The 27,873-nt window shown below is 37.6% G+C and overlaps 1 protein-coding gene across 10 annotated transcripts; it reads right to left on the reverse strand.

Annotated features, from left to right (window-relative positions):
- Positions 1-4,450: 4,450 nt before the first annotated feature.
- On the reverse strand, positions 4,451-27,863 carry LOC139752650 (inositol-3-phosphate synthase 1-A-like). Of its 10 annotated transcripts, XM_071668404.1 has the most exons (8): positions 27,608-27,757; positions 26,697-26,813; positions 23,558-23,723; positions 22,960-23,092; positions 15,425-15,538; positions 14,741-15,144; positions 8,819-9,061; positions 4,451-8,427 (listed from the first exon to the last, which is right to left on the reverse strand). In XM_071668404.1, the coding sequence occupies exons 3-8, from the start codon at positions 23,714-23,716 to the stop codon at positions 7,861-7,863; spliced, it is 1,620 nt and encodes a 539-aa protein (XP_071524505.1). In that variant the 5' UTR covers positions 23,717-23,723; positions 26,697-26,813; positions 27,608-27,757; the 3' UTR covers positions 4,451-7,860. The 10 variants fall into 10 exon arrangements, with proteins under 10 accessions (XP_071524505.1, XP_071524509.1, XP_071524508.1 ...); XM_071668408.1 differs by lacking the exon at positions 26,697-26,813 and having other exon boundaries at positions 27,608-27,863; XM_071668407.1 differs by lacking the exons at positions 26,697-26,813; positions 27,608-27,757 and adding an exon at positions 27,815-27,834.
- Between the last annotated feature and the right edge of the window lie 10 nt (positions 27,864-27,873).

Below are 27,873 nucleotides of genomic sequence, written 5' to 3' on the forward strand. Positions count from 1 at the left end.
TATCGATGCCAGTATACTAAATGAAATAAAAATGTACTGGAAAGGGAAGTTTATGATCAATCAGCAAATTACTGTCAAATAATATTGCATACAATTTTCAGTCAGGATTCAGGGGCAAGTTCTCCACAAATACATGTTTGGTCTACCTTGTAACTTACTTAAAACTAATATATCAAAAGGAAATTATACAGGACTTGCACTTTTGGACCCACAAAAAGCATTTAACACAGTTGATCATCACATTTTGTGTGAAAAATTAAAAGCAATAAGGATAAAGTCTGTGGAACAGTTTTACTCATATCTGACCGGAAGGAATCAGGTAGTTGATGAAAATTGTTCTGGGTCTTGTAGTATAATTTATGGAGTTCCACAGGGAATTATTTTAGGACCACCATTATTTTTATGCTATGTAAATGACATGAAAATTAGTGTCTCATGCCGACTTCTTCATGCTGATGACAGTATTCTAATTGTATCGCACAAGGATGCTGATGTTATCTCAAATAGATTAGGAAAACAACTTGAATCATGTAATAAGTGGATGATCAATAACAAAACATCTCTTCACCTTGGAAAATCCAAGAATCATGTAATAATTGGATGATTAATAACAAAATGTCTCTTCACCTAGGAAAAAACAATTTATGATAGTGGGATCTAAAAGAAAACTAGAGAAGGTAAATAATTTTGCAATAACATGTAATGGTCAGGTAATAAAAGGAGTAAAGTCAGTGAAGTACCTCAGGGGAATTAACCTGTCAGTTTATAACCACGAAAATAAATGCAAGATTAAGATTTTTATACGGACAAGCAAATGGCTTTAATCAGAAAATTAAGAAAATCTTATGTTCTGCTTTAATTCAGCATCATTTTGATTATACTACCTGTTCTTGATAGTTCAGAGGGACACATAGGATCAAAGGATGGGGCCTCGTCTTCAAAGGATATGTAGATATGGACCTTTGGATGGAGGTGCAAAAGTCCTTTCATGTCTCTTTGCCATTGGACTAATGGATTACTACCAGTGAATGTGTCTTCAGTCTTAGATATGGTTGCAGTTGAAACAAATGCCACCATTCGTGGATTGCTATCATTGGAACCAAAGTCATCTTTTCCTGCAGTACAGAACATTATTTGGGAAAGGTTCTTTCGAGACTACAGTTATTGATTTTCGGGGTTCAATAATGCTGGTCACCTGTGAAAGGGAAAAACAGCCTAGGTACTTGAGATTCATTTAGTTATGCCTTATTCCTTAGTTAATGCATTAAGATTTTCTGGACCACCTCAGCATTTTTGCAGGACCACTACCTCAAGATCCAGGTGTCTTGTATTTACATGTATGGATTTTCTCAAATGTTAATATTGGCATAGGTTTGGAGAATGACTTGCAGATGAAACTTTTATGTAATGATTGCCCTAATAGGGATGGTCCCAAACCATCTACAATGTCCTTCAGTTTTTCTTTGAGGAATTTGATATACTACAATAGTGGTCATGTTAAAATAGTGGTGTATGAAGATAAAAGCCACACTGGAGAAAGAAATGAATTATTTTGGAAGCAATGTATTTTGACCCAGAATCAAGACCCTCTTCAGGATAATAAAAAGGGTCTTGGGTTATGGGCCAAAATTCAGAGGATGCAGCTTTTCATTTCTGCATCCTTGGATCCAACATTAAAGTTGATATGTATTAGTATTGCATCTGTAAGTAAATTTTCTAGGTATGAATGGTGCTATCAGGCATGGATCAGGTGTTTGCTCAGAAGAATTATTGTGAGAAATACTGAGAGAAAATGTAAGTTGTAGGGTGAGTAGTTCCTGATGAAATTGGGTCTTTTACGGGTATGTGTGATGTCACCAGGGTTGTTTAATTTGTTTATGGATGGGGTGTAAAGGAGGTGAATCCAAGTGTCTTGGAAAGACAAGCAGGTCTACAATCTGTTAGGGGTGGGGGGCTTGGGAGATGAGTCAGTAGTTACTGTTTGCTGATAACACAGTACTTTTGATAGTAAATCCAGACCAAAGGTGACTTTTCACTCACATTGTAGTTTCTTGTAGAAAGAGCCCAGTAACACCTGCAATTGGACATGAATAGATATACATGTATGACATAATTGAACTATCAAAATCTCAAGTAGGTGTAGAGATTATTGCTACTAGGGTTGTTCTTGAAGGCAAAATAATGAATAAGATATATACTTTAAATTCTTTAATGTGTAAGTGATCAGTGTTAAGATTGGCAGTACAGTTAGAGCAAAATGTGAGGGAAATGTTTGTAAATAATTGCTGGTTAATGAAAGAATGCTATTCTCTTCTGTGACACCAGATTTCTATCTATCTAACTGCAACTCTGATGCCCATTCCCTTTGGGAATTCCCTCAAGGGAATGGCCATGGTAAAAGTGTCCATAACTGTTGAATTTCAGGGCCAGACTTTTCCCTCATTAAAGCATCCATGAACACCTGATGGTATTAATTCTACATATCAGATTAACTAACCTTCAAACTTGTTTCTCATAATTTCAATGGGATCCAAGTCATGGAGAATCTTTACTGACAGTGTTTGGCCATGAAGCTTTGGTATATCAAGCTGTTTGGTCTCCACATCTGTCTGGGTGTGTTGCTTCTGTTTCAGTTAAATGAAAGTACCTTTTCAAATACATTTTATGATATGAGCTGAAAGTGACCTCATTATTGACACTCATTCCTTTTCAAATGCACATTATAATCTGAGCTGAAAGTGAACTAATCATTAATCCTCTTTCCTTTTCAAATTAGGCACTTCTGGTCTGATCATTTGACATCCCTACATATCCATTCATAATCAGAAATTGAAAATATACACTTATCTTTGTATTCTCCAAATAGGTCTCTTAATATTCTTACTATTCATACCATGAACTACCTCCCTTTAGTGCACATTCCTATTAAGTCCATGCTTATTCAGTTGTATACCAAAACCGTCTCTGCCTACCTGTATTCTATTGTAAATGACATAGTTGCAATTGTCATCCTCAGCCATTAAAATAGAGTGCCATTTGAATGATCTAGTAGAACATGAGCTGGAAGTAGACTTTGTTTTTACATACTTCCCTCCACCCACTTTCAGCCCATCAGTAAGAAGCATTTCCACCATGTAAATCTATCTCGGAAAACTCCATCTTATTGCACTGTTAGGCCTTCCAATTCTGTATTTATTTGTTACAGATTTATTAGATGTTATCCCTCCATCTCTTGTTAGGCTTACATGCTGGTCTTCTTTCAATCAATACCCAAGTTCAGGATATGGTACTGTACCAGAGTTTGATAATGAATAAGAAAATAGTGTGAATTAATTGCAAAAAATTGAGAACTTATTGTGTCTGAAAGAGGAAGTTAGTATATGAAGTAATACTTGTATGAATGACTATGCAGTAAAGCTTTTTCAAGGGGTTTAAGGAGGGTGGGACTTGAAAGAGAAGTAGAAGCTAGACATAGGAATGCATTGTAGAAAAAAATGACCAAGCTTATATGATGGGGCTAAAGGAAGGAGTAGTGCACCCCCTCTTAAATGCACTTTGTTTTTGCATCTAACAACAGGGAGAAGACTTCTAAAATAAATGAACTCTAGCAATATTATCAGCAAAAAAGTACAGTTAAATGATTTTCAGTATGTCCATGTTTTCTTTACTTGAAGTGAAATATGCACAGGTCAGTGAGGATAATTTATGGTGAGACACTATCTGAATGTTGCAAAACTTGTGCTAATAAGAGATAAGTGAAGGAAGTTTGAAAAAGCAGTTTGATCAAGGGATTATAAAACCAGTGAACATAGTTTGAAAGATCAGAGCTATATTTCATCTTGAATTTTTTATGACATAGGTAGTCCATATTTGTTCATGTATTTTGTGTCCACCTTATGAATTTTATTGAATAATCTTGAGATACATGAGACATATCTGCAGAGAAATGAGCCTGAACCAGGATGGCCCATATCCATTCATATTGTGCTAAAGTATAACGAGATGAGAAATTTTGACAAGAAAATTTCACCCATTTTTATTGTAGGGTAAAAGGTATGAACACTTGTTTTTCTGTCTAACTATCTGTCTATTACCATAACTCTGTTTCCAGTTTAACCACTCCTAAAAAAAAAAACTGTCAACAGGAGTTAGGGAATGGAGTAGTTAAAGATTTCAGATTTTCACCATGATTGTTTTATTGGCGACTTGAATATCTCACTTGTCCTGCACTAGGCTTATATGAGAATTGATTGTACTTTTGTCATTTCATTCTTGGACTTACTGCCCCTTTTTTGAAGTGGTATATATCTTCCGTAGTTTTGTAGTAGCACAGTTACAAGGGCAAAACTATATTGTATTTAGCTTATTATCGCTATTAACTTTGGACATTGAATGGTTTTATTAAGTAATTCTATTGCAGTTTTTAGAGGATGAAATAACCGTAATGTGAATTTTAGCTTTGCATTATTAGCCTTTATTAAACTGTACCACATGAGTTGAAAATAATGTATGAGGGAAAATGTGGGGTTCCAGGTAAAAATGGAAAATACACGTTACAGTCCTAAAAGCAGGCAGATTAATCTTAAAATTTATTATACTTCGGTCACACCCATGACTGATTTCCGTGCAAGTAGCACCAGGTGTGAAACAGGTTATCATTGTTTACTTATCACGCAGTTCTAATAATAATCCTAAGGATGGGCAGAGATCAGCATTAATTACAAACTAATACCTATAAATACATATAATTGTATCAACTCCATTATAATGAAATATAAACATCTTCAGAAACAATGGAGATGTAGAATAAGATGGAGTTCATGGTTATGTAAAATTAAGCATCAAAACCTTAAATAAACTACCTCCTGAGGAAACATCTTAACATCAGCAGACCATGTACAACTTGCCATTATCTTAAGCTATTTCCTCCCACTATAAGCCAGGTAACAACACCCCCTGGGGAGACAAAAAACAACTTGAAACCAGCACACTGTGTACCTCTTACCATTATCTTAGCTATTTCCTTCCACTATAAAGCAGGTGACACCTCCTGGGAAGACAGCACTAGCAGACTGTCTACCATTTGCCTTTATCTTAGCTATTTCCTCCAACTAAAAACTCGGTGATGAAAACACCTGGGAGACAACACCAGCAGACTACCTTTATCTTGGCTATTTCCTCCCACCTTAAACCAGGTGAGTTTGAATGGAAAAAACTGGAGAAACTGAATTATTTATTATTTTATTTTGCTCTGTCGCTGTCTCCCGCATTAGCGAGGTAGCACAAGGAAACAGACGAAAGAATGGCCCAACCCACCCACATACACATGTATATACATACACATCCACACACGCAAATATACATACCTATACATCTCAATGTACACATATATATACACACAGACATATACATATATACACATGTACATAATTCATACTTTCTGCCTTTACTTATTCCCATTGCTACCCCGCCACACATGGAATAACAACCCCCTCCCCCCTCATGTGTGTGAGGTAGCATTAGGAAAAGACAACAAAGGCCCCATTCGTTCACACTCAGTCTCTAGCTGTTGTGTAATAATGCACCAAAACCACTGAAGTGTTTTAGATATCTGGGAGTGGATTTAGCAGCAGACGGAACCATGGAAGCGGAAGTGAGTCACAGAGTGGGGAGGGGGTGAAGGTTCTGTGAGCATTAAAGGATGTGTGGAAGGGAAGAACGTTATCTTGGAGAACAAAAATGGGTATGGTTGAAGGAATAGTGGTTCCAACAATGTTATATGGTTGTGAGGCATGGGGTATAGATAGGGTTGTGTGGAGGAGGAGGGATGTGTTGGAAATTAAATGTTTAAGGACAATACGTGGTGTGAAGTGGTTTGATCAAGTACGTAATGAAAGGGTTAGAGAGATGTGTGGTAATAAAAAGAGTGTGGTTAAGAAAGCAGAGGAGGGTATGTTGAAATAGTATGGTCACATGGAGAGAATATGTGAGGAAAGATTGACAAGGAGGATATATGCGTCAGAGGTAGAGGGAACAAGGAGAAGCAGGAGACCAAATTGGAGGTGGAAGGATGGAGTGAAAAAGATTTTGAGCAATCAAAGCCTGAACATACAGGAGAGTGAAAGGCATGCAAGGAATAGAGTGAATTTGAATGATGTGGAATACCAGGGTGGACGTGCTGTCAGTGGCTTGAACCAGGGTATGTGAAGCATCTAGGGTAAACCATAGAAAGTTTTGTGGGGCCTGGATATGGAAAGGGAGCTGTAGTTTCGGTGCACTACACAAGACAGCTAGAGACTGAGTGTGAATGAATGTGGCATTTTTTGTCTTTTCCTAGCACTACCTTGGGAGGAGGATGCTATTTCATGTATGGCAGGGTGGCGACAGGAATGGATGAAGGCTGCAAGTATGAATATGTACATGTGTATATATGTTTGTGTATGTATATGTATGTTTACATTGAAATGTATAGGTATGAATATGTGTGTGTGTGTGTGTGGGCATTTATGTATATTCATGTGTATGTGGGTGGGTTGGGCCATTCTTTTGTCTGTTTCATTGCGCTACCTCGCTAACATGGAAGACGGCGATTAAGTATAATGAAAAAAAATATATATATAAACCAGGTGGTAACAACATCTGGGGAGACAACACCAGGAGACTGTGTATCACTGACCATTATCTTAGCTATTTCCTCCCACTATAAATCAGGTGGTGACTACACCTCCTGAGGAGACAACACCAGCAGACTGTGTAACAGGTAAGGATATTCAGTGCATGTATGGATCATGGTAAAGTGCCTGAGGATTGGTGAAATGCATATATAGATCCATTGTGCAAAGGCAAAAGGGAAAAAGGTGAGTGCTCAAATTACAGAGGCATAAGTTTGTTGAGTATACTTGGATAATTGTATGGGAGGGTATTGATTGAGAGGAAGGCATGTACAGAACATCAGATGGGAGGAGCAGTGTGGTTTCAGATGTGTGGATTAGGTGTTTATTTTGAAGAATGTGCATGAGAAATATCATACCCTTAACTGCAACATTACTCACCTTTGTATTTAAATCACCCATCACTAATACCCAGTCACATGCATCAAAACTGGTAGCACACACACTCAATTGCTCCCATCATCTTTCTTCTCATGGGTAGATGCATAAGCAATAATCACATCTCTTGAAATCCACTTTCAATTATACCCATATCAGTCTTTAGCTCACTTCCTTGCACTCATTCTTACATTCTCACAACTCCTGCTACAGCAGCAGTGTTACCCCTTCCTTAGCTTTTCCACCTACACCAACCCCTGACTTTCTCCTAAGACATTCCCAAACCATAGTTCCCCTTTATCCTTGAGCTTTCTTTCAATTAAAGCCATATCATCCAAGTTCCTTTCTTCAAACATACTACGTATCTATCCTTCACAGTTCCAAGTTAAATTTTTATAATGAGCATATTTCTCAAGCAAAATCCCAGCTAAAGTTATGAATCTCATGCTATTAAATTTTTCAAGTTTTGGAAAACAAATTATAAGGTTTCATGACCAGGGAATTTACTTTCCACAATATGACTAAGGTTACACTGCAAATTAAAATAAGACTCAATAATGAACAGATGGATGTACAGACAGACACACTGATGATGATCGGCAGAACAGTCCCTAAACAACACAAAAATGGCTGCACTTAATGATGGACATAATGTATGTGGCTTGCAGTTGTTCACATAGTGGTTTTGTTTTATGAATAACTCACTTACAGTTATACAAGTATATATGAAAATTATAGTCAAATAAGGATAAATACCAATCTAACAAACTCTACAGAATTATGTGACTATTTACTTCTCAATTTCTTCTGACTAAAGACAGGGATATGATGAAATCACCATATTTGTTTTATCAATATCAGTTGCTTTCTTCATTGTAACAACAGGTCTATAAATTCTTTTATCACTATAAGCATGCTTATATTCTAGAAGCATGTGATTTACTGGTGCTAGTCCAATACAAGCACGGAGTATATTTTCTATACAACTGCGCTGGCGGAATAAGGAATTCATAACAGGAGTACCACATGGTACAAGTGGTGCTTTGCACAGGTAGCTAAGAATTGACAACACTGAGTTAAATTTTTCAAAACTGGATTCATGTTCAGTCTTGTACTGAATTCTTTCACACAGTTCTGCAAGTACAACAAGATCAATGATCAGAGGACTAGCAAGCAGAGAATCTTCACATGTGTTGTGGATAATGAGAGTATTTGATCCACCCATCATGATTTCAGATGTATACTCATCCATAGCACGTTTGCTGTCACCCACGTGAGGTACATACTTTATCACAACACAGTGGTCTGGACCTTTGCCATCAGGATACAGGATGTTATTAGATTCTACCATGTCATCTACAACACTGCTTTTTGAGATCTGCAATACAAATTAATGCCATCATAAGAATAACTTTGACAAAGAACATTCTTAATCATTTGTTGAAATGATGTGCTTCCATAAAGTCATATTTTTCAGATTTTCAATTTACTAATCTCTATATGAATTCATATAACTGTCTCAATATAATTCAAATGTCACAATAGAAACAGAACATATAAACAATCATTACATGGTAATAACAACAAAGACACCAGTAGGGTAAAATTTACTGATGCAAATCAAAATTTTTCATCACATTAAAAAAATTATATCATGATATATTGCTGCATAACAATCACATATAAACTGATTATATAGTTTCTACTGAACTATTCACATTTTCTGTTTACAAACATAAGCTATGCTTTCAAATCATCTAAAGATATACCTCTTTTGATCTGAAAGTCTCTGGAGCACTGAGATTCTTTCCATCATTATTTCCAAGGTGATTATAGCTGACAATTGACTTTGGTTTGATTCCTGCACTGATCAGATAGTCCACCAGGACAGACTTCAGTTTTGTTTGACCTGATTTAAAGTCATCACCAGCAATAAAGACTTGCTTCTGCTCAGCCAACTCAATACATCCTGGCACAAAAGTGTTTTGTGGGGAACCATTGATATAAGTTACCTGAAATAATTTCAAAAACATGAAATACCTTCAGCCACTTAAGATATATAGATTTATTAGGGTGAATGAATCATGAAGGTAATTATCTTTTCATTTGTATAATGCAGTTGATTTGTGCATGAAGTTAAGGAGTACATGTAAATTTTAGCTTTATTTGACTATTCAACCTAGCCTTAGCATGTGAGGGAATCACACTTAGTAGTTCTGTCTCATCAAAGGACTTCTCACTCTAAAGGAGTCTACATTGCCCTGCTACTGGAAGTAGCACAACCTTGAGCAGCAGGGGCCTTTACAAAGGTCCTGGGTAATTTCATCACTTTCACAAAAATTGATTTAGAGTAATCATAGATGAAATAAATAAATTAAGCTGGCAAACTCAAAACGAAAGATGCACTAATGCTGATGGGCAGGCCTGTTTCATAATAATGCTATATGCCTTTGATAGACCCATAAGTACATGAAAACATAATTAAAGCTAAATAAATCTGCTGATGCAAGGGAGGCAACATTATCACACAGGCTGGCAGGCTTCAGTCAACACAAGCAGCTCCCAAGAATTTTAATTTTACTTTGAATTCAGTTGACAACTATTTTGGCAGAGAAGAGAAGAATACGGGGGGGGGGGGGGGGGGGGGGGGGGGGGGGGGGCTGGACTACTTTTGGATCACTTAAAGTCGACGGAGAAAGAGTAACATAAAATAAGGCGGCATTATTGAGGGATATTGGAACAGATGCCATTAAGCATCAGTTGTCATTTTTCTGTTAATAAACCCAAAATTCAACTATTTCCTAGCTAATCACAAGCCACACATTAGTTCAAGTCAGAAGATTGGGAAAAAGCAGGATTTCAGGGCTGAATGAAACAGTGAAAAGAGAAAAATAACTGGAAGAGACAAATTAACACAAACTGATAGGCAGCCCTGACCAGGGAAGTTTATTATTAGTAATACCCACCTGGGTATTGGGAGGGTTAGTGACACTTGTGTAATGAGCTAGCACTTCAGTGGTTGTCAAGTTTCTTTCCTTTGACCCCCAAGTAGCTGTCTTTTTCAGCTTCATCCACACATGGACTGCTGGCATTCTCTCCACAAACATACAATCTCTCCTTATTGCAAATAACACTTGACAACAATTACAACCATCTTTTGTAACTCTTAAGTTCCTCCTGCAGTAAGCGGTGAGCACTAAAGAACATCTAAAAGAAGCATCATGTAGAAGCAGTGGCTAGGAATATCAGGTGGGAACATTACGTAAAAGTAATAGGGTGGAACATGAGGTAGACACACTAATTAGTAGCAGTGGTCAGTAGGAACATTAGGTAAAAGCCTCTGGAAACACTGTGCGACAGCTGGCCTCTGCCAATGGCTTGTTAAGGGTGAGGCACTACAGGCTGAAAAGCAGTTTTGAAGTTCACCAGTAATGAAGACTTTTGTCATGGCCACTCCCTTGAGGGAACTCTTGAAGGGAGTAGGCATCAGAGATATAGATAGATACATAGAAAATACTTAGTCTATATCAACAAACATGTTAGAGGCATATTTTCAATTATCTGTAATTTTTTAAGATAAGGCTATTAAATGACATTATAGACAATTAGGCGGCACAATAAAGATAACAGTAGTGCATAAATCAAGCAAATAAAGTTCCCTTTGCAAAAACATGTACAATTCACTTAATCAGGATGTATGTCCCATAAACCCAAGGCACTCTGTCCCACTAAATCTCATGGAAACTTAAGCAGCATGGGAAGAGATAGAAGGATTAAAAAAGTAAATGATTTTCAGGGTTTCCCACGGGTGCCATGGGGTATTAGACAGCTGATCAATTGCACTTAATGGCTAAACTAGAGGTAAATCAGCTTTTAAGAATTTACCACACGGAAGACAGAGTACAAAAAGTCGGAGGACATTGCTAGGAACCATGAAAAGTGCAAAAATTTACAAAAGGGGACCTTAAGGACAAACTTAACAAGTTGGAGGTCTCTGCCCCCAGGCCCAAGTAGCCCTCACAGCCTGGCTGGTCTATTACGATTTGTAAATAATTGTCCTAGGCCCTCTTAAGCTTAAACTTACATAAACAGTATCCACACAACTTCTATGTAAGCCTTTAATACAAAGAAAAGTGCTTGTACACACAAACTGTAACACCATAAATAGTCACTGAAATGTGCTTCATATTTCATAACTCTTCTCAGGATCATCAGCTCTCCTATGCTTCTTTGCATATACATCTCCCTCCTTTATGAATGTAAGCATGATGACTGTAGGCAGTAAGCACCCATAAATCACAGAAAAACAGCTAAATATCATTTACTCTGATGCTGAAAAATTGAAATTTGCATGCACACAAGCCAATTTTTCTAGGCTCCATATGATTTTGGGTGTTCCTGGACTCGTATGTGAAGCTAAGATCCTAATTTTTTGGCCTTTATTTTTCCTCCACTCTCTCATGTTTCTGGGCCATGTGGTTGCACCAGATGGTTAATAAAATCATGAAACACATTGGGTAAAACTCAAATCCATTGTAGAAGCAATTTATCTCTGATTAATAATAAATATATCCAAAAGATTCTGCAAATAATATACATGCTGACTGTTCTCCAAGGAATGGGGCAGTGTGCTGACTATCTAAGCATGGCCATGTGAACAAGATTATGCTATGGGATCAACATTTGGCCTGGAAGACATTAATCATGTAAGGCTCAAGACTAAATGCTGAGGTACTGTGAAGAGGTACTGCATGTGATTTTCTTTTCATAAGAAAAGAGTATGAAGGTTTTCTAGTTCTTCTATGGTCTTGTGCAGTATATCAACAGATTCAAGACACTTTTGGCAACATTTCTCACCCATAAACCATAAATTAATGTTCATGGTGATAAGACATCTCTGGAAGATGAGCCATCGATTTGAGTAGTGTTCTGGAGGCTTGCATGATGAAATGCTTGATCCTCACTCTAATATATGGATGCGACACCTTAAGTTTTCTAAGTCTAGAAATTAATAGCTTAAGTAGTGCAGCTGGAATTAGGAAAACATAAAGACAGATGATGGTGGTGGCGTAAGAAGCAAGGTAGATGAAATGTAGGTGAGGATATCTAATAGTATGCTTTTACAATGGTATTTTTGTATGTACAACTGTTTTGATCAGCTTGATACTATTTGTCACTGGTACTATCAATTATGAATAGTGACTGCATAGTTAGCCAGCATTGCAATGGTTGTCAAGTTATATTCCTTTGACTCGGATAACTGTCTATTCTTTCTGCCTCGCCCACATGTGGACTGCTCGTATTCTCTCCACAAAAATACAGTCTCCCCTCGTCACAAATAACACTTGACAACACTTAAACTTAACTTACACAACGCATTCTTCAAAACTCTAGATTCTATTTATTGAGGTGAGCCCTGCCTTTAGGCAAAATGGTAAGAGCAACAGATAGAAGTAGTGGGTTGGAACATTAGACAGGAGCTCTATGTAGAAACATTAGGCAGAAGTAGTAGGTATGAGCATTAGCTGGGTGTATTAGGTAGATGTTTTAGTTTGTAACATTAAGCAGGAATATTACATAGACACACTGGGTAAAAGTAGTTGTTAGGAACATAAGTTAGGAACTTCTGAAAACACTGCACTAGAGTTGCCCTCTGCCAGTGGCCTTTTAAGGGTGAGGCACTGAAGGCTAAGAAGCAGCAATGGAGTTCAAGTTATGGAGATTCTTTGGCTGTGGTCACCCCCTTGAGAGATTTCCCAAAGAGAACAGGCATCAGATAGATAGTGGACAGTATCTTATAATTTCAACCTAAGGTGAACTCGGTCAATCTAGTATGTTTGAGAGTTACAAAACAACCATCTGGTTATGACTTATTTTTATGCAGTTGCATCTCATAACTCTGTCATATCTACATTAGGTGCACATCAGACTTCTTACAAGAGTGGAGGTTCTTTAGTTATGCATATATGAACAACTGGTACGTAGTGGTTTTGTATGCAGCCAACGAATAGGGAGGTGTATTGCCAGTACTACCTGCCTCGGTATCAGAAAGCTTAGTGAAGGCTGCGTAGAGTCAGCACTTCAGTAGTTGTCAAACTGCACTCCTCTGTGTTTTTCTTTCTGCCTCAACCACACATGGATTACTGGCATTCTATCCATAAACATCCAATCTCTCCCTGTCATACATAACACTTGAAAACACTTACCTAAAAGAAATCATTCTTCATAACTATAGATTTTCCTGCAGTAAGCACTATGTGCTAGCCCTGCCTTTTGGCAAAATAGTAAGAATAACAGACAGAAGTAGTTGGTACAAATATTTATGCAGGAGCATTAGGTAGAAGTAACATGTAGGAACACTGAGTAGAAGCCTTTGCAAACACTGTGCTAGAGATCCCCTCTGCCAGTGAGGCATAAAGGCTAAGAAGCAGCACTGGAATTCACTAGTTATGGAGACTGTAGTGCCATGGCCACCCCCTTGAAGGAGTTCCAGTTGGAAACAAGCATCAGAGAAATAGATAGATAGAGGGATAGAAGCTAGATAGAGTAAAGTTACACGAAGATTAGGTCATGAAAAACAGATGCAATAAGTAAAGTGATTCGAACTTGAAGCACTTTTAAGTACATGCAAAAGGAATGATTTCTGATCTTAAGCAATAAAATCATTTTGTTAAAAGGTGAATGTATGAATGGACATGTTTGTTATACTTTACAAACAATCTCAATGTGCACAGTGAAACACAAGGAAATGCTGATATTATACCCCATTCAGATTAACTTGACAGATAAGCCACTGCCCCTACAATGGATGGTGGAGCAGAGAGTGCAGGGAAGAGTACAAAGTCTGTTCGGTTACAAGTTGTTCTAATGGAATAAAACACAGAAGTACATATTAGATTATCAGGGGACCATTCTGAATGCATCCTTTGCACACTTCTTAATGTTACTTTAATTTATCTCAACTTTAACATTATCAAAGACTTCAATTAGAATTCTATGGTTTCTTTTGGTTATGAATTTACAGTAAGTAATAACAAAAGGTTCATAATGAAAAAAATAAACCTGAAGAAATACTGATAAAGTAAAGTAACAAAGAGCTGTAAATTGACAATGTACAGAAAAATCAAACCAACTAATCAAGCGGAAGGGGGGAAAGCTTATCCGCAAAGTTAATCTGAACAGAGTGTACGGTGAAAGTTGATGTCCATTTGAGCTTACTTGAAGCTACAGTGAGGGTGTGTTTGAATAAAATATAAGTTGCATGCATGTGATCCATTAAAAAATAATGGGAAGGGAGTTATGATGATTTTCCAAATAAATAACCTTAAAAAATATCTGTACTTGATCCACTGAAAATGAAAAGGAATGGAATTAAGATGATTAAACAGAATAAGTAAAAAAAATTTTTAAATCATTTGACTTAACATTCAAAAATCCATATACTGCAAAATATTCCTTTAGAAATGATATCTGACCTACGATGCAGCTTTCAAGGTATCAGAGGTACCATGATGATCTTATCACAAGCTCAACGTAAGTTTTAAGAAACTTTAGAGAGACTGATTTTGAATATACACCAAAAGCTACTACTATGACATCTCAGTTTTTTCTTATTTGAAGAATCACATACAGAATATTTTGGCTAATACTTATAAAAACTTTTCGTATACACTAAGCAATATCTTACTTACTCCTTCTAGAATACTAGCCACTGCAAACAGAGTAGATGGTGAAATCTCACTCTCATTGTTCTTGATACTCTTCAGCAAGTTTTCTGCAGTGCCATTTATTTCTGGTATGATGTTACTAAATCTTTCAGTATTTGCTGTCCATAGCACAATAACTTTATCTACTTTGCTAGTTTCTTTGAAATCTTTTATATCCTTCCTAATCATATCCAGAATTTCTTGCTTTGTGCCTCTCATAACATTGTCTGCACGATCTACTTGATTGGCCGCTATGAAATCTGGGAAATATACTGAAGGGCGTGGTTTCAGCGTTTTCATATAAGGTTTTAACTGATCTTGCAGGTTATAATCAAGTACTCTGGCACGTTCCATTGCATCAGCTAGATTAAGCGATGAAATATCCCAACCTGAAATTGCCAGACAGTTTCACTGAAATCATGACATCTATGTTGTCTCTTCTGATTCATCTTTAACAATCTTACAGGGATTATTAAATTTTTGCTCCTAATCTATATTTTCATTATCATTAAAGCCAATACAGTAAGCTAACGATTACCATTAATAATGGTTCAAATTTTCTTGCAACTGAATTATTTTTCCATTACAATATTGCATATTGGTTAGAAAAACAAATACTTCTAGATTGGAAACAAAAAAAAAAGGTACTGTAAAAAGTAATATCCTTACCATCAACCACAATGTCATTTGGGTCTACCATCGGCAGCAAATATTTCAAGGGTACATAAACTTCTCCTTTTGGTCCATTTCCTAAATATGTAGTACTTACTTGAGTTATAGAACCTGTTGAATATTCATGAAGAAAGATATTAAAGAACTGGCCTGATTATGCATTTGATTTTGGGATCCTGACAGTGAAATGAGGATATACAGAATTTCTCCCCTTGTCCAGGTTCCATTTCAGAAACATATCACACTATGAGAACATTCATCATCCTATTAAATATAGTGGCCATACCCCTAATAACATCAACATCCATCAGTTAAAATTTTTTAACATAAATAAATAGAAGCACTGTTCAAGACTTCAGTGTAAAACTATGGAAAGCTCATTTGTGCATACTGTAAAAGCAGATTAAAACTTTTGTATTGCTGATATCCTTGAATATTTATGGCTGTGACAAAGCAGCACTCATGAGTAACATTGCTGTGGTGTAACCTCTGTAAAACGGTATGAAACTAGTGGCACAGAGGAAGGGTGAAATGATATCTGGTTCATCAGCTGGTCCTAATTTCACTTCCATCCTGGTTTTGGCAGTGTCAAGGGTAAAGGAATCCTATACTATTAAAATGCTTTGACACCTGTCATTCACTTCATCATAAGTATTCTCATTCTCGTTCAAGTGGATTTAACATTTACTCGCATAATTGGTTCCGGTAACATTATGCCTTAAACCAACTCACTCCAGGCAAACATTTGTCTAGGAAGTTGCTACTGAAAGTTTTTTGTTTCATACTTGATCACCATTTCCCTCATTAGCAAAGTAGTGCCAGAAACAGACTAAATAAGATCACATCCACTCATATCTATTCTCTATGTATCATGTGTAATGCACAGATGCCACAGCTCCTTACAACAAGGCCTCACAGACCTTTCCTTGGTTGACCCAGGACACTTCACATGCCCTGGTTCAGTCCACTGACATCACATCCACCCTTGTATGCCAAATCTATCCCGTGAACACCTTTCACCCTCTTGCATGTTCAGTCCTCAATCGCCCAAAATTTTTTTCATGCCATCCTTCCGTCTCCAATTTGGTCTCCCCATTCTCGTTCCCTCCACCTCCACCACCTATATCATCTTTGTCAACCTTTCATCACTCATTCTTTCCATATGTCCAAACCTTTTCAGTACACACTGTTCAACTCTTTCAACCACACTCATTTTATCACCACACTTTTAACCTTTCATTACTTTCTTGATCAAACCACCTTCCATCCTGTACTGTCCTCAAACATTTCATTTCCAACACATCTACCCTCCACTTCACCACCTTCTCTATAGCTCATGCCTCACATCCATGTTATACTAATGGGACTACTACACCTTTATACATAACCATTTTTGCCCTCCCAGATAACAGTCTCTCTTTCCACACATTCATCAGCACTCCCAGAAGCTTCACCCCCTCACCCACCCCATGGAACACTTCTACTTTCAAGATTCCATTCACTGCCATGTTCACTCCCAAGTATCTCAAACACTTTGCTTCCTCCAAGATTTCTCTATCCATATTCACACCCCAGCTAACCTATCCCTCATTAAAAACCTTGCTTTTATTTCCATTCACTCAACTTTAATCTTTCACACACTCTTCAAAACTTGATCACCAACTTCTGCAGTTTCTCATTCAAATCTGCCACCAGTGATTTTTCATCATCAAACAACTGGGGTCAACATGCTATCAGTGGACTGAACAAGGGCATGTAAAGCATCCAGGGTAAATCAAGGAAAGGTCTGTGGGCCCTGGTTGTGGATAGGGAACTGTGGTTTCAGCAAGAGAATGCATGAGCAGATGTGGCCTTTCTTATTTTGCTCCTAGTACTATCTCACTCATGTGGGAAATAGCAATCAAGTATGAAAAAATATATATTGATCTGAAGAAGGCATATGATAGGGTTGATAGAGATGCTCTGTGGAAGGTTTTAAAAGTATATGGTGCGGGAGGTAAGTTGCTAGAAGCAGTGAAAAGTTTTTACCAAGGATGTAAGGCATGTGTACGTGTAGGAAGAGAGGAAAGTGATATGTTCCCAGTGACTGTCTGTTTGCAGCAGGGGTGCATGATGTCCCCATGGTTGTTTAATTTGTTTATGGATGGGGTGGTTAGGGAGTGAATGCAAGCGTTTTGGAGCGAGGAGCAAGTATGCAGTCTGTTGTGGATGAGAGGGCCTGGGAAGTGAGCCAGTTGTTGTTTGCTGATGATACAGCGCTGGTGACTGATTCGGGGAAGAAGCTGCAGAGGTTGGTGAGTGAGTTTTGTAAAGTGTGTGAAAGAAGAAAGTTGAGAGTAAATGTGAATACGAGCAAGGTTATTAGGTACAGTAGGGCTGAGGGACAAGTTAACTGGGAGGTAAGTTTGAATGGAGAAAAACTGGAGAAAGTGAAGTGTTTTAGATATCTGGGAGTGAACTTAGCAGCGATGGAACTATGGAAATGGAAGTGAGTCACAGGGTGGGGTAGGGAGTGAAGGTTCTGGAAGCACTGAAGAATGTGCAAAAGGCGAGAACATTATCTCGGAGAGCAAAAATAGGTGTTTGAAGAAATAGTAGTTCTAACAATGTTATAGGGGTGCAAGGCATGGGCTATAGATAGGGTTGTGTGGAGGAGGGTGGATGTGTTAGAAATGAAATGTTTGAGGACAATATGTGTTGTGAGGTGCCCTGGATCAATCCACTGACAGCACGTCAACCCCGGTATACCACATCGTTCCAATTCACTCTATTCCTTGCACGCCTTTCACCCTCCTGCATGTTCAGGCCCCGAACACACAAAATCTTTTTCACTCCATCTTTCCACCTCCAATTTGGTCTCCCTCTTCTCCTCGTTCCCTCCACCTCCGACACATATATCCTCTTGGTCAATCTTTCCTCACTCATTCTCTTCATGTGACCAAACCATTTCAAAACACCCTCTTCTGCTCTCTCAACCACGCTCTTTTTATTTCCACACATCTCTCTTACCCTTACGTTACTTACTCGATCAAACCACCTCACACCACACATTGTCCTCAAACATCTCATTTCCAGCACATCCATCCTCCTGCGCACAACTCTATCCATAGTCCACGCCTCGCAACCATACAACATTGTTGGAACCACTATTCCTTCAAACATACCCATTTTTGCTTTCCGAGATAATGTTCTCGACTTCCACACATTCTTCAAGGCTCCCAGAAATTTCGCCCCCTCCCCCACCCTATGATCCACTTCCGCTTCCATGTTTCCATCCGCTGCCAGATCCACTCCCAGATATCTAAAACACTTCACTTCCTCCAGTTTTTCTCCATTCAAACTCACCTCCCAAGTGACTTGACCCTTAACCCTAGTGTACCTAATAACCTTGTTTATATATATATATATATATATATATATATATATATATATATATATATATATATATATATATATAAGTAAGGGGAGTGGGGGAGGAATGAGATGTATTTAAGGAATCAGTGATGGATTGCGCAAAAGATGCTTGTGGCATGAGAAGAGTGGGAGGTTTGTTGATTAGAAAGGGTAGTGAGTGGTGGGATGAAGAAGTAAGAGTATTAGTGAAAGAGAAGAGAGAGGCATTTGGACGATTTTTGCAGGGAAAAAATGCAGTTGAGTGGGAGACGTATAAAAGAAAGAGACAGGAGGTCAAGAGAAAGGTGCAAGAGGTGAAAAAAAGGGCAAATGAGAGTTGGGGTGAGAGAGTATCATTAAATTTTAGGGAGAATAAAAAGATGTTCTGGAAGGAGGTAAATAAAGTGCGTAAGACAAGGGAGCAAATGGGAACTTCAGTGAAGGGCGCAAATGGGGAGGTGATAACAAGTAGTGGTGATGTGAGAAGGAGATGGAGTGAGTATTTTGAAGGTTTGTTGAATGTGTTTGATGATAGAGTGGCAGATATAGGTTGTTTTGGTTGAGGTGGTGTGCAAAGTGAGAGGGTTAGGGAAAATGATTTGGTAAACAGAGAAGAGGTAGTAAAAGCTTTGCGGAAGATGAAAGCCGGCAAGGCAGCAGGTTTGGATGGTATTGCAGTGGAATTTATTAAAAAAGGGGGTGACTGTATTGTTGACTGGTTGGTAAGGTTATTTAATGTATGTATGACTCACGGTGAGGTGCCTGAGGATTGGCGGAATGCATGCATAGTGCCATTGTACAAAGGCAAAGGGGATAAGAGTGAGTGCTCAAATTACAGAGGTATAAGTTTGTTGAGTATTCCTGGTAAATTATATGGGAGGGTATTGATTGAGAGGGTGAAGGCATGTACAGAGCATCAGATTGGGGAAGAGCAGTGTGGTTTCAGAAGTGGTAGAGGATGTGTGGATCAGGTGTTTGCTTTGAAGAATGTATGTGAGAAATACTTAGAAAAGCAAATGGATTTGTATGTAGCATTTATGGATCTGGAGAAGGCATATGATAGAGTTGATAGAGATGCTCTGTGGAAGGTATTAAGAATAAATGGTGTGGGAGGCAAGTTGTTAGAAGCAGTGAAAAGTTTTTATCGAGGATGTAAGGCATGTGTACGTGTAGGAAGAGAGGAAAGTGATTGGTTCTCAGTGAATGTAGGTTTGCGGCAGGGGTGTGTGATGTCTCCATGGTTGTTTAATTTGTTTATGGATGGGGTTGTTAGGGAGGTGAATGCAAGAGTTTTGGAAAGAGGGGCAAGTATGAAGTCTGTTGGGGATGAGAGAGCTTGGGAAGTGAGTCAGTTGTTGTTCGCTGATGATACAGCGCTGGTGGCTGATTCATGTGAGAAACTGCAGAAGCTGGTGACTGAGTTTGGTAAAGTGTGTGAAAGAAGAAAGTTAAGAGTAAATGTGAATAAGAGCAAGGTCATTAGGTACAGTAGGGTTGGGGGTCAAGTCAATTGGGAGGTGAGTTTGAATGGAGAAAAACTGGAGGAAGTGAAGTGTTTTAGATATCTGGGAGTGGATCTGGCAGCGGATGGAACCATGGAAGCGGAAGTGGATCATAGGGTGGGGGAGGGGGCGAAAATTCTGGGAGCCTTGAAGAGTGTGTGGAGGTCGAGAACATTATCTCGGAAAGCAAAAATGGGTATGTTTGAAGGAATAGTGGTTCCAACAATGTTGTATGGTTGCGAGGCGTGGGCTATGGATAGAGTTGTGCGCAGGAGGATGGATGTGCTGGAAATGAGATGTTTGAGGACAATGTGTGGTGTGAGGTGGTTTGATCGAGTAAGTAACGTAAGGGTAAGAGAGATGTGTGGAAATAAAAAGAGCGTGGTTGAGAGAGCAGAAGAGGGTGTTTTGAAATGGTTTGGGCACATGGAGAGAATGAGTGAGGAAAGATTGACCAAGAGGATATATGTGTCGGAGGTGGAGGGAACGAGAAGAAGAGGGAGACCAAATTGGAGGTAGAAAGATGGAGTGAAAAAGATTTTGTGTGATCGGGGCCTGAACATGCAGGAGGGTGAAAGGAGGGCAAGGAATAGAGTGAATTGGAGCGATGTGGTATACCGGGGTTGATGTGCTGTCAGTGGATTGAATCGGGGCATGTGAAGCGTCTGGGGTAAACCATGGAAAGCTGTGTAGGTATGTATATTTGCGTGTGTGGACGTATGTATATACATGTGTATGGGGGTGGGTTGGGCCATTTCTTTCGTCTGTTTCCTTGCGCTACCTCGCAAACGCAGGAGACAGCGAAAAAAAAAAAAAAAAAAAAAAAAATATTTCTTTCTGTGAAAGAAGAAAGTTAAGTGTAAATGTGAATAAGAGCAAGGTTATTAGGTACAGTAGGGTTGAGGGTCAAGTCAATTGGGAGGTGAGTTTGAATGGAGAAAAACTGGAGGAAGTAAAGTGTTTTAGGTATCTGGGAGTGGATCTGGCAGCGGATGGAACCATGGAAGCGGAAGTGAATCATAGGGTGGGGGAGGGGGCGAAAATCCTGGGAGCCTTGAAGAATGTGTGGAAGTCGAGAACATTATCTCGGAAAGCAAAAATGGGTATGTTTGAAGGAATAGTGGTTCCAACAATGTTGTATGGTTGCGAGGCGTGGGCTGTGGATAGAGTTGTGCGCAGGAGGATGGATGTGCTGGAAATGAGATGTTTGAGGACAATGTGTGATGTGAGGTGGTTTGATCGAGTAAGTAATGTAAGGGTAAGAGAGATGTGTGGAAATAAAAAGAGCGTGGTTGAGAGAGCAGAAGAGGGTGTTTTGAAATGGTTTGGGCACATGGAGAGAATGAGTGAGGAAAGATTGACCAAGAGGATATATGTGTCGGAGGTGGAGGGAACGAGGAGAAGTGGGAGACCAAATTGGAGGTGGAAAGATGGAGTGAAAAAGATTTTGAGTGATCGGGGCCTGAACATGCAGGAGGGTGAAAGGCGGGCAAGGAATAGAGTGAATTGGATCGATGTGGTATACCGGGGATGACGTGCTGTCAGTGGATTGAATCAGGGCATGTGAAGCGTCTGGGGTAAACCAAGGAAAGTTGTGTGGGGCCTGGATGTCAAAAGGGAGCTGTGGTTTCGGGCATTATTGCATGACAGCTAGAGACTGAGTGTGAACGAATGGGGCCTTTGTTGTCTTTTCCTAGCGTTACCTCGCACACATGAGGGGGGAGGGGGATGGTATTCCATGTGTGGTGAGGTGGCGATGGGAATGAATAAAGGCAGACTGTGTGAATTGTGTGCATGGGTATATATGTATGTGTCTGTGTGTGTATTTATATGTGTACATTGAGATGTATAGGTATGTATATTTGCGTGTGTGGACGTGTATGTATATACATTTGTATCAACCCTATCATATGCCTTTTCCAGATCCATAAATGCTACATACAAATCCATCTGTTTTCCTAAGTATTTCTCACACACATTCTTCAAAGCAAACACTTGATCCCCACATCCTCTACCACTTCTGACCCACACCTAGGGGATAAGGGGAAAAAATACTACCCATGTATCTCCTGCTTGTTGTAGAAGGCAACTATGAAGAGCAGGAGCAGGGGACTGGAAATTTTCCCCTCTTATCTTACTTTCCAAAAGAAAGAACCAAAGGAAAGGGCTAAAAAGGGATTAATTCTCTAAGGTTCACTAATCTGTTATGGATGCCATCTCACTCATGCATATGAACACATGAAATTACCCCATAACCATATATTTATACAGTTACCTTCATTTGCTTAAGGTTACACCACAAATGAAAAGTCACTTTTGGTGAGGTTTTATCATTAGAAAAATAGTCTTGCCAAAAAACTTTCCACTCCAAAAGAGTCCATATTTCCCTGCTACTGAAAGTAGCACAGCCTTGGGATATTGGACCCTCTGGAAAATGGCATTACATAAAAGCTCTCTTAGAAAAGGGTCCTGGGGTAATTATGAATAAGTAAATATTTATTCAGCATTATCCCACATTAATGTAGCATCCATAATGAATAACCTCCCTCCTACATATGGTTCCCTTGTATGAGATTTTTCAGTACATCATTCATCCTATCTGGTTTTGTGGATAAAACAATTATATATATATTTTACCTAGATAATTTGCCTTCTTAACACCATCTTTTGTATTCCATGATAGTTTGTGCTTGTTTGCTAATATTGCAGCTGTGACTGTTGTACCATTGTTGCCTCCTAGACCTACCAGCATTAATCCAAGCTTGGGTACCTGTTCAACAAGAAACATTTGATTATAAAAAGGAGAGCAAACACCCATTTTTATTAATATTCAAGAAAAATCATTAATATATTCTGAGTCTACTGTGAATTTGTAATGAATCTAATGATAAAAAAATGTGTGATTATATTCAAACATTTCATCATGATTTTTTCTTAGTTTACTCAAATTAAATGAAAGACAATAAGCACTTACTATCTGTAGTGTAAATATTAAAAGGTGCAAACTAAATGAGTGCAAAGTAATCAACCTTTAATCTATTTCTGTAAAGGATAGTTTCATAATGGCAATTTAGCCTGCATTCAATTGTACTATGTAAAATGTTAATGAAAATTGTGTTAACTAATCATTGTAACATTTAAGATTAATGCATAACAGTGAAAAGCAGTCAATTTCACAATTCATGAACAGATTGGTCAATAATAATGAAAATAAATTTCCTAGAATATTAAAGACCTTTCTTTGGGTTTTGAATGTATACTTCATCTCGGTTGGAGTTGCAGTCAAGATTCCATTGTTGTCTTCAATATGTGTAGTTATGTAACTGTAATCTGCTTCAATGTAACTGGCTGTATATCTCACAGCAGGGCTTTGTACCTTTAGAGAGTATGCCATTTCCTTTCTGAAAAATAAGACAGTATATGACAATAAAATTAACTAGGAACACTATTTTTTCAACCATAATTAAATCATCTCATTTGACAAAATTTCACTGTATTGTAGAAATTCTTAGATATGCTTGTATCATTTTTTCTTAAGATTTTAGAAGTAATTAGGATTAAATTGCCTCTACCATTCTGAACAAAAAGACAACTAATATGTATCAAATTGATGTTTCTAGCCAGTCAAGAAACAGGCGGGCCTATTCCATACGCTGATTTCAGTATCAGATTAAAAGAATTTCTATTTGAATGAAATTCTTGTCTCATATCTATTTGCATCTCCAATACCAGTACAGTACTCCTAAGAACAAATGAGTAATGGCGTCATCGCACATATCCACTCCACTTAGAATTCTAGCCTTTATGTTTACAACCAAGCCCAGCCGACTATTTGTTTAACTTGGACCTTGTTAACCAACTGACTGCGTATCATTCCCGAAATACTCCAACAATACAACTCAGTATGCCCTATGCCTACCTTTTATCCACATGAATGCTTCTTTAGCCCTCAAAACACCAAAAACCTCTTCCCTCCACCTCCTTGTTTACACTTCATAAAAGACCAACAAAAACAAATTTAGATAGAGTTACGGAATTTGAAGTAATAATAAAAGCTGGATATTGGAAAACATTTATATATTATCATCTGGTCGACAATCATCATCTGGTCACCATAAGACATAACGCTTTTGATGTCTTCATTAAATTTTACAAGTAACAGACACCACTAAAGTATTAACAGACAGTATGTCTTATTGTTATTACACACACACACACATATATATATATATATATATATATATATATATATATATATATATATATATATATATATATAGCACCAACCCATTCAAAAATGCTCACAAAGCGAACAGGGCTTCGAAACAGGAGTTAACTGTGGGGTAAAAGCACTTAATTTCAACAGTTCACAGTGAAGCGAATCGATTGTAGTAACTTTCGTTAACATTCTTCAATTGAACACTCGGAAGAACACGCCTCCAGTAAGGAAATGAGTTCTGCACACAACCGGTGACAAAACTCTATAATCGGATTCTACTGTTTATTGATTATTAATCAAACATATACGATGAATAAACCTTTAATAACAGAGAATAACTTGTCCGAAGGAATAAAAAAAATTCTGTATTTCAATATCATGTATAAGTCACACTCCACTAGATATAACCATGCATAATAATGCTCAATACAAGTAAATAACTGAATGCATGTTTTGAAAATGTGTTGGTTGAGTTCAGACGTATATAAATATAAAGGGATCTAAATCATCTAATTACTGCGTGAATTCCAAAATATAACTTGGTAATGGTATTATGGTTGATACTATAGGTAGACAGCCCATCTGCTGTTTATTTCCCCTGTATTTCTTGTCCCATTTTTTTAAAGTCTTTAGTTCATCTTTTTAACTTTACATTTTGTCCCTTGGAGTAAATATTCTTACCTCTAACAACAAACAGATCGTCCTTCAAAGGGTCAGATTCTTACATATCTACTGGCATCTGAATTCATGATTTACTACCGAATGCTTTTCGTAGCAATTACTGCAGTTACCATCGTTTACTGCAAATATAGCAATACGAGGATAATTAGGGTCTGGTGTTATATGCTAATCACAGAGATAAAAAGATGGCAGCTAAAGATGTCAAACAAAATTATGCTATATCATTAAGATGCAATGGTCTAAAGACAGTAGATCAAGCAGCTGAAGTTATTCATGCTACTTAGTGAAATAAAATCAAGAAAATTAAAGGAAGTATCAATTTAACAAAATAATAACGAATGGGACGAATGAAATCGAAGAATGGAGATGAATGAAATTTCTTCCTTGAATATATATAATATATTCAAAGTAAATATCGAAGAAAAAACTGATCGATAATGGTGAGGGAACGAAAAATATATTGAGACGGCACACTAACATCCTATCTATAAATTCGAGAAATTTAAAAGCTGGTAAAATCCGATGTTTGCTAATATGAACAGAAAGAACGGATATAATAAATGGATATGTAAGTACGGATATATAAAAAATCTTCATATAACTTTGTCAGGAAGTAATACTAGCATATCTATCGTAGCTTACGTATGCAAAAACGAAAGATAAATAGATTACAATTAAATGGATGTGAAGAAAGCAGATAATCGAAAAAAGAAAGCACATGCATAATTGTCTAAATAGAGAATGGATAAATCAATACATCCAAATCAAAATAAACTCAACTTCCATCATATCTTTAAACTGCAAGAAAACAACGAATTCTTTAAAAACACCGGTTGTGACAATTAATAGTAGGGGTTGAATATGCACACAGCTTGGTTGACACCAACTAAAATCAGCACCTTTCTTTAGACATTCTTAAAGCTTAATCATTCTTAATTACTCAAAACAGCAGTAGGATAAAGAGAAAATGGCATACGGAATAGATGTGTAAAATAAACGGCAATTTAAGAATGAGGACAAAGTCAAAGGTTGCAAACGAAGTGTGATAAAACCCTGAAATATACCAGGGTAACTATCTGACATCCATATTGCCTAAGTCTTATCTAAATGAGCTGCTAGAATATATATATATATATTGATGTAAAAGAAAAACGTTTGTAGCCAATGAAAGGAAAAATAAATTCATAACACGACCCTTAATCATCCTGCCTAGGAGGAATTCACCGAAAATCCAACACTGTATGAAATTATTGTCCGAGTCATTGATCAGGCATTGCAACTTTTCATCTTTGTGTATTCCAAAAGCACAGATACAGACCAAAGTCTTGCTATACTTCAAGCTCACAAGTTCCTCGCCAACAGATCAACATCACTGAAACTACCTCCAACAGAGGGTGCACTTGTTTTCCATTTGCAACATGCAGAATTGACGACATAACTCATACGTCTACACATATTACAAAGCTACATTTACCTTCATTTGAGGAATATGGCTGGGTTTCTAAAAATGACACCTTTGTTCCCAGGATAAATACTGAGCCAACATGCCACAAGAAATGGCAGGATCCATTGCTGGTAATTGTACCAAAGACTGTAATAACAAAGGGATTGCATATTACATAGAATGTAAATGTCCAGGCAGAGATACGTGATCCTAGCGGTGATAAAGGTGACAGTAGTGATGAAGACTAGTGCTGGATTTATGCGAATATTATGTAAATATATTTCGCAGAAACAATGACTTCCATATGTATCTTAGGCTTTATGTGACTATTTATATTAACATTCAGGATCACTGAATTCAGACTTATTTAAACTGTTCAAACAGAAAAATGCTACATGAATGTTACTTATAAAGCAAATTCGACGCAAAGAGAAAATTTCTATAATTTTGTTTTCTGAGCATGATACCAGTTATAAACGTCTGATAATCGGTACTTTATAGATATTAACAAGACATCTCTTCCTGTTTAATAATGTTACATTACTACGATATTTCAGTCTATTTCTGTTCATTCAGCTTGTATACATCGAACATGCTTCAGAAAACTGCCAAAATTCTTATATATACAGGTATGATGACAAAAAGGTACTTTTGATATTTGATATAATAGTTTGGGAAGTTTCTACTTTAGTTGATTTTCTAGCCTGCAGCTTATTTTTGGTCATATTCATGATTAAATGTAAAAAACACCATAATAATGTTTCTGACTAGATTTAGTATATCAGACCATTAATCATGAATGTCATGTACACAAACATAGGGTATTTCTTTTATTTGAGATAAAGCAAACCATATATCATCTATACCTCTTAATTACTCATGTTCAATCATGTCATTTCTATGAAATACAAGGAAAAATGTGAATGTTTTCTTGCTCTTACCATATACTATAGCCTACAAAACTTTATCAGTAACTTGCAGCAAAGGTTGTTCACCAGGAAAGTTGTTGAATGGTCACTGAAACCTTTGATGCCACACACAGTAATTTACAGCATCCATGTCAGGTGAACCTGCTTGGCTCCCTGGCTATGAATATTAGAGAGCCAGAAAGTAAGACTAGCAGTCTTAACGTGAAGGAAGTAACGTACTACGGTACTACTATCCTAGGAGGTTGTTTACAGCTTACTGCCTCCTGTATGTGTAAAAG

This window comes from Panulirus ornatus, chromosome 13 (assembly GCF_036320965.1).
Source record: "Panulirus ornatus isolate Po-2019 chromosome 13, ASM3632096v1, whole genome shotgun sequence".
Lineage (NCBI taxonomy): Eukaryota > Metazoa > Arthropoda > Malacostraca > Decapoda > Palinuridae > Panulirus > Panulirus ornatus.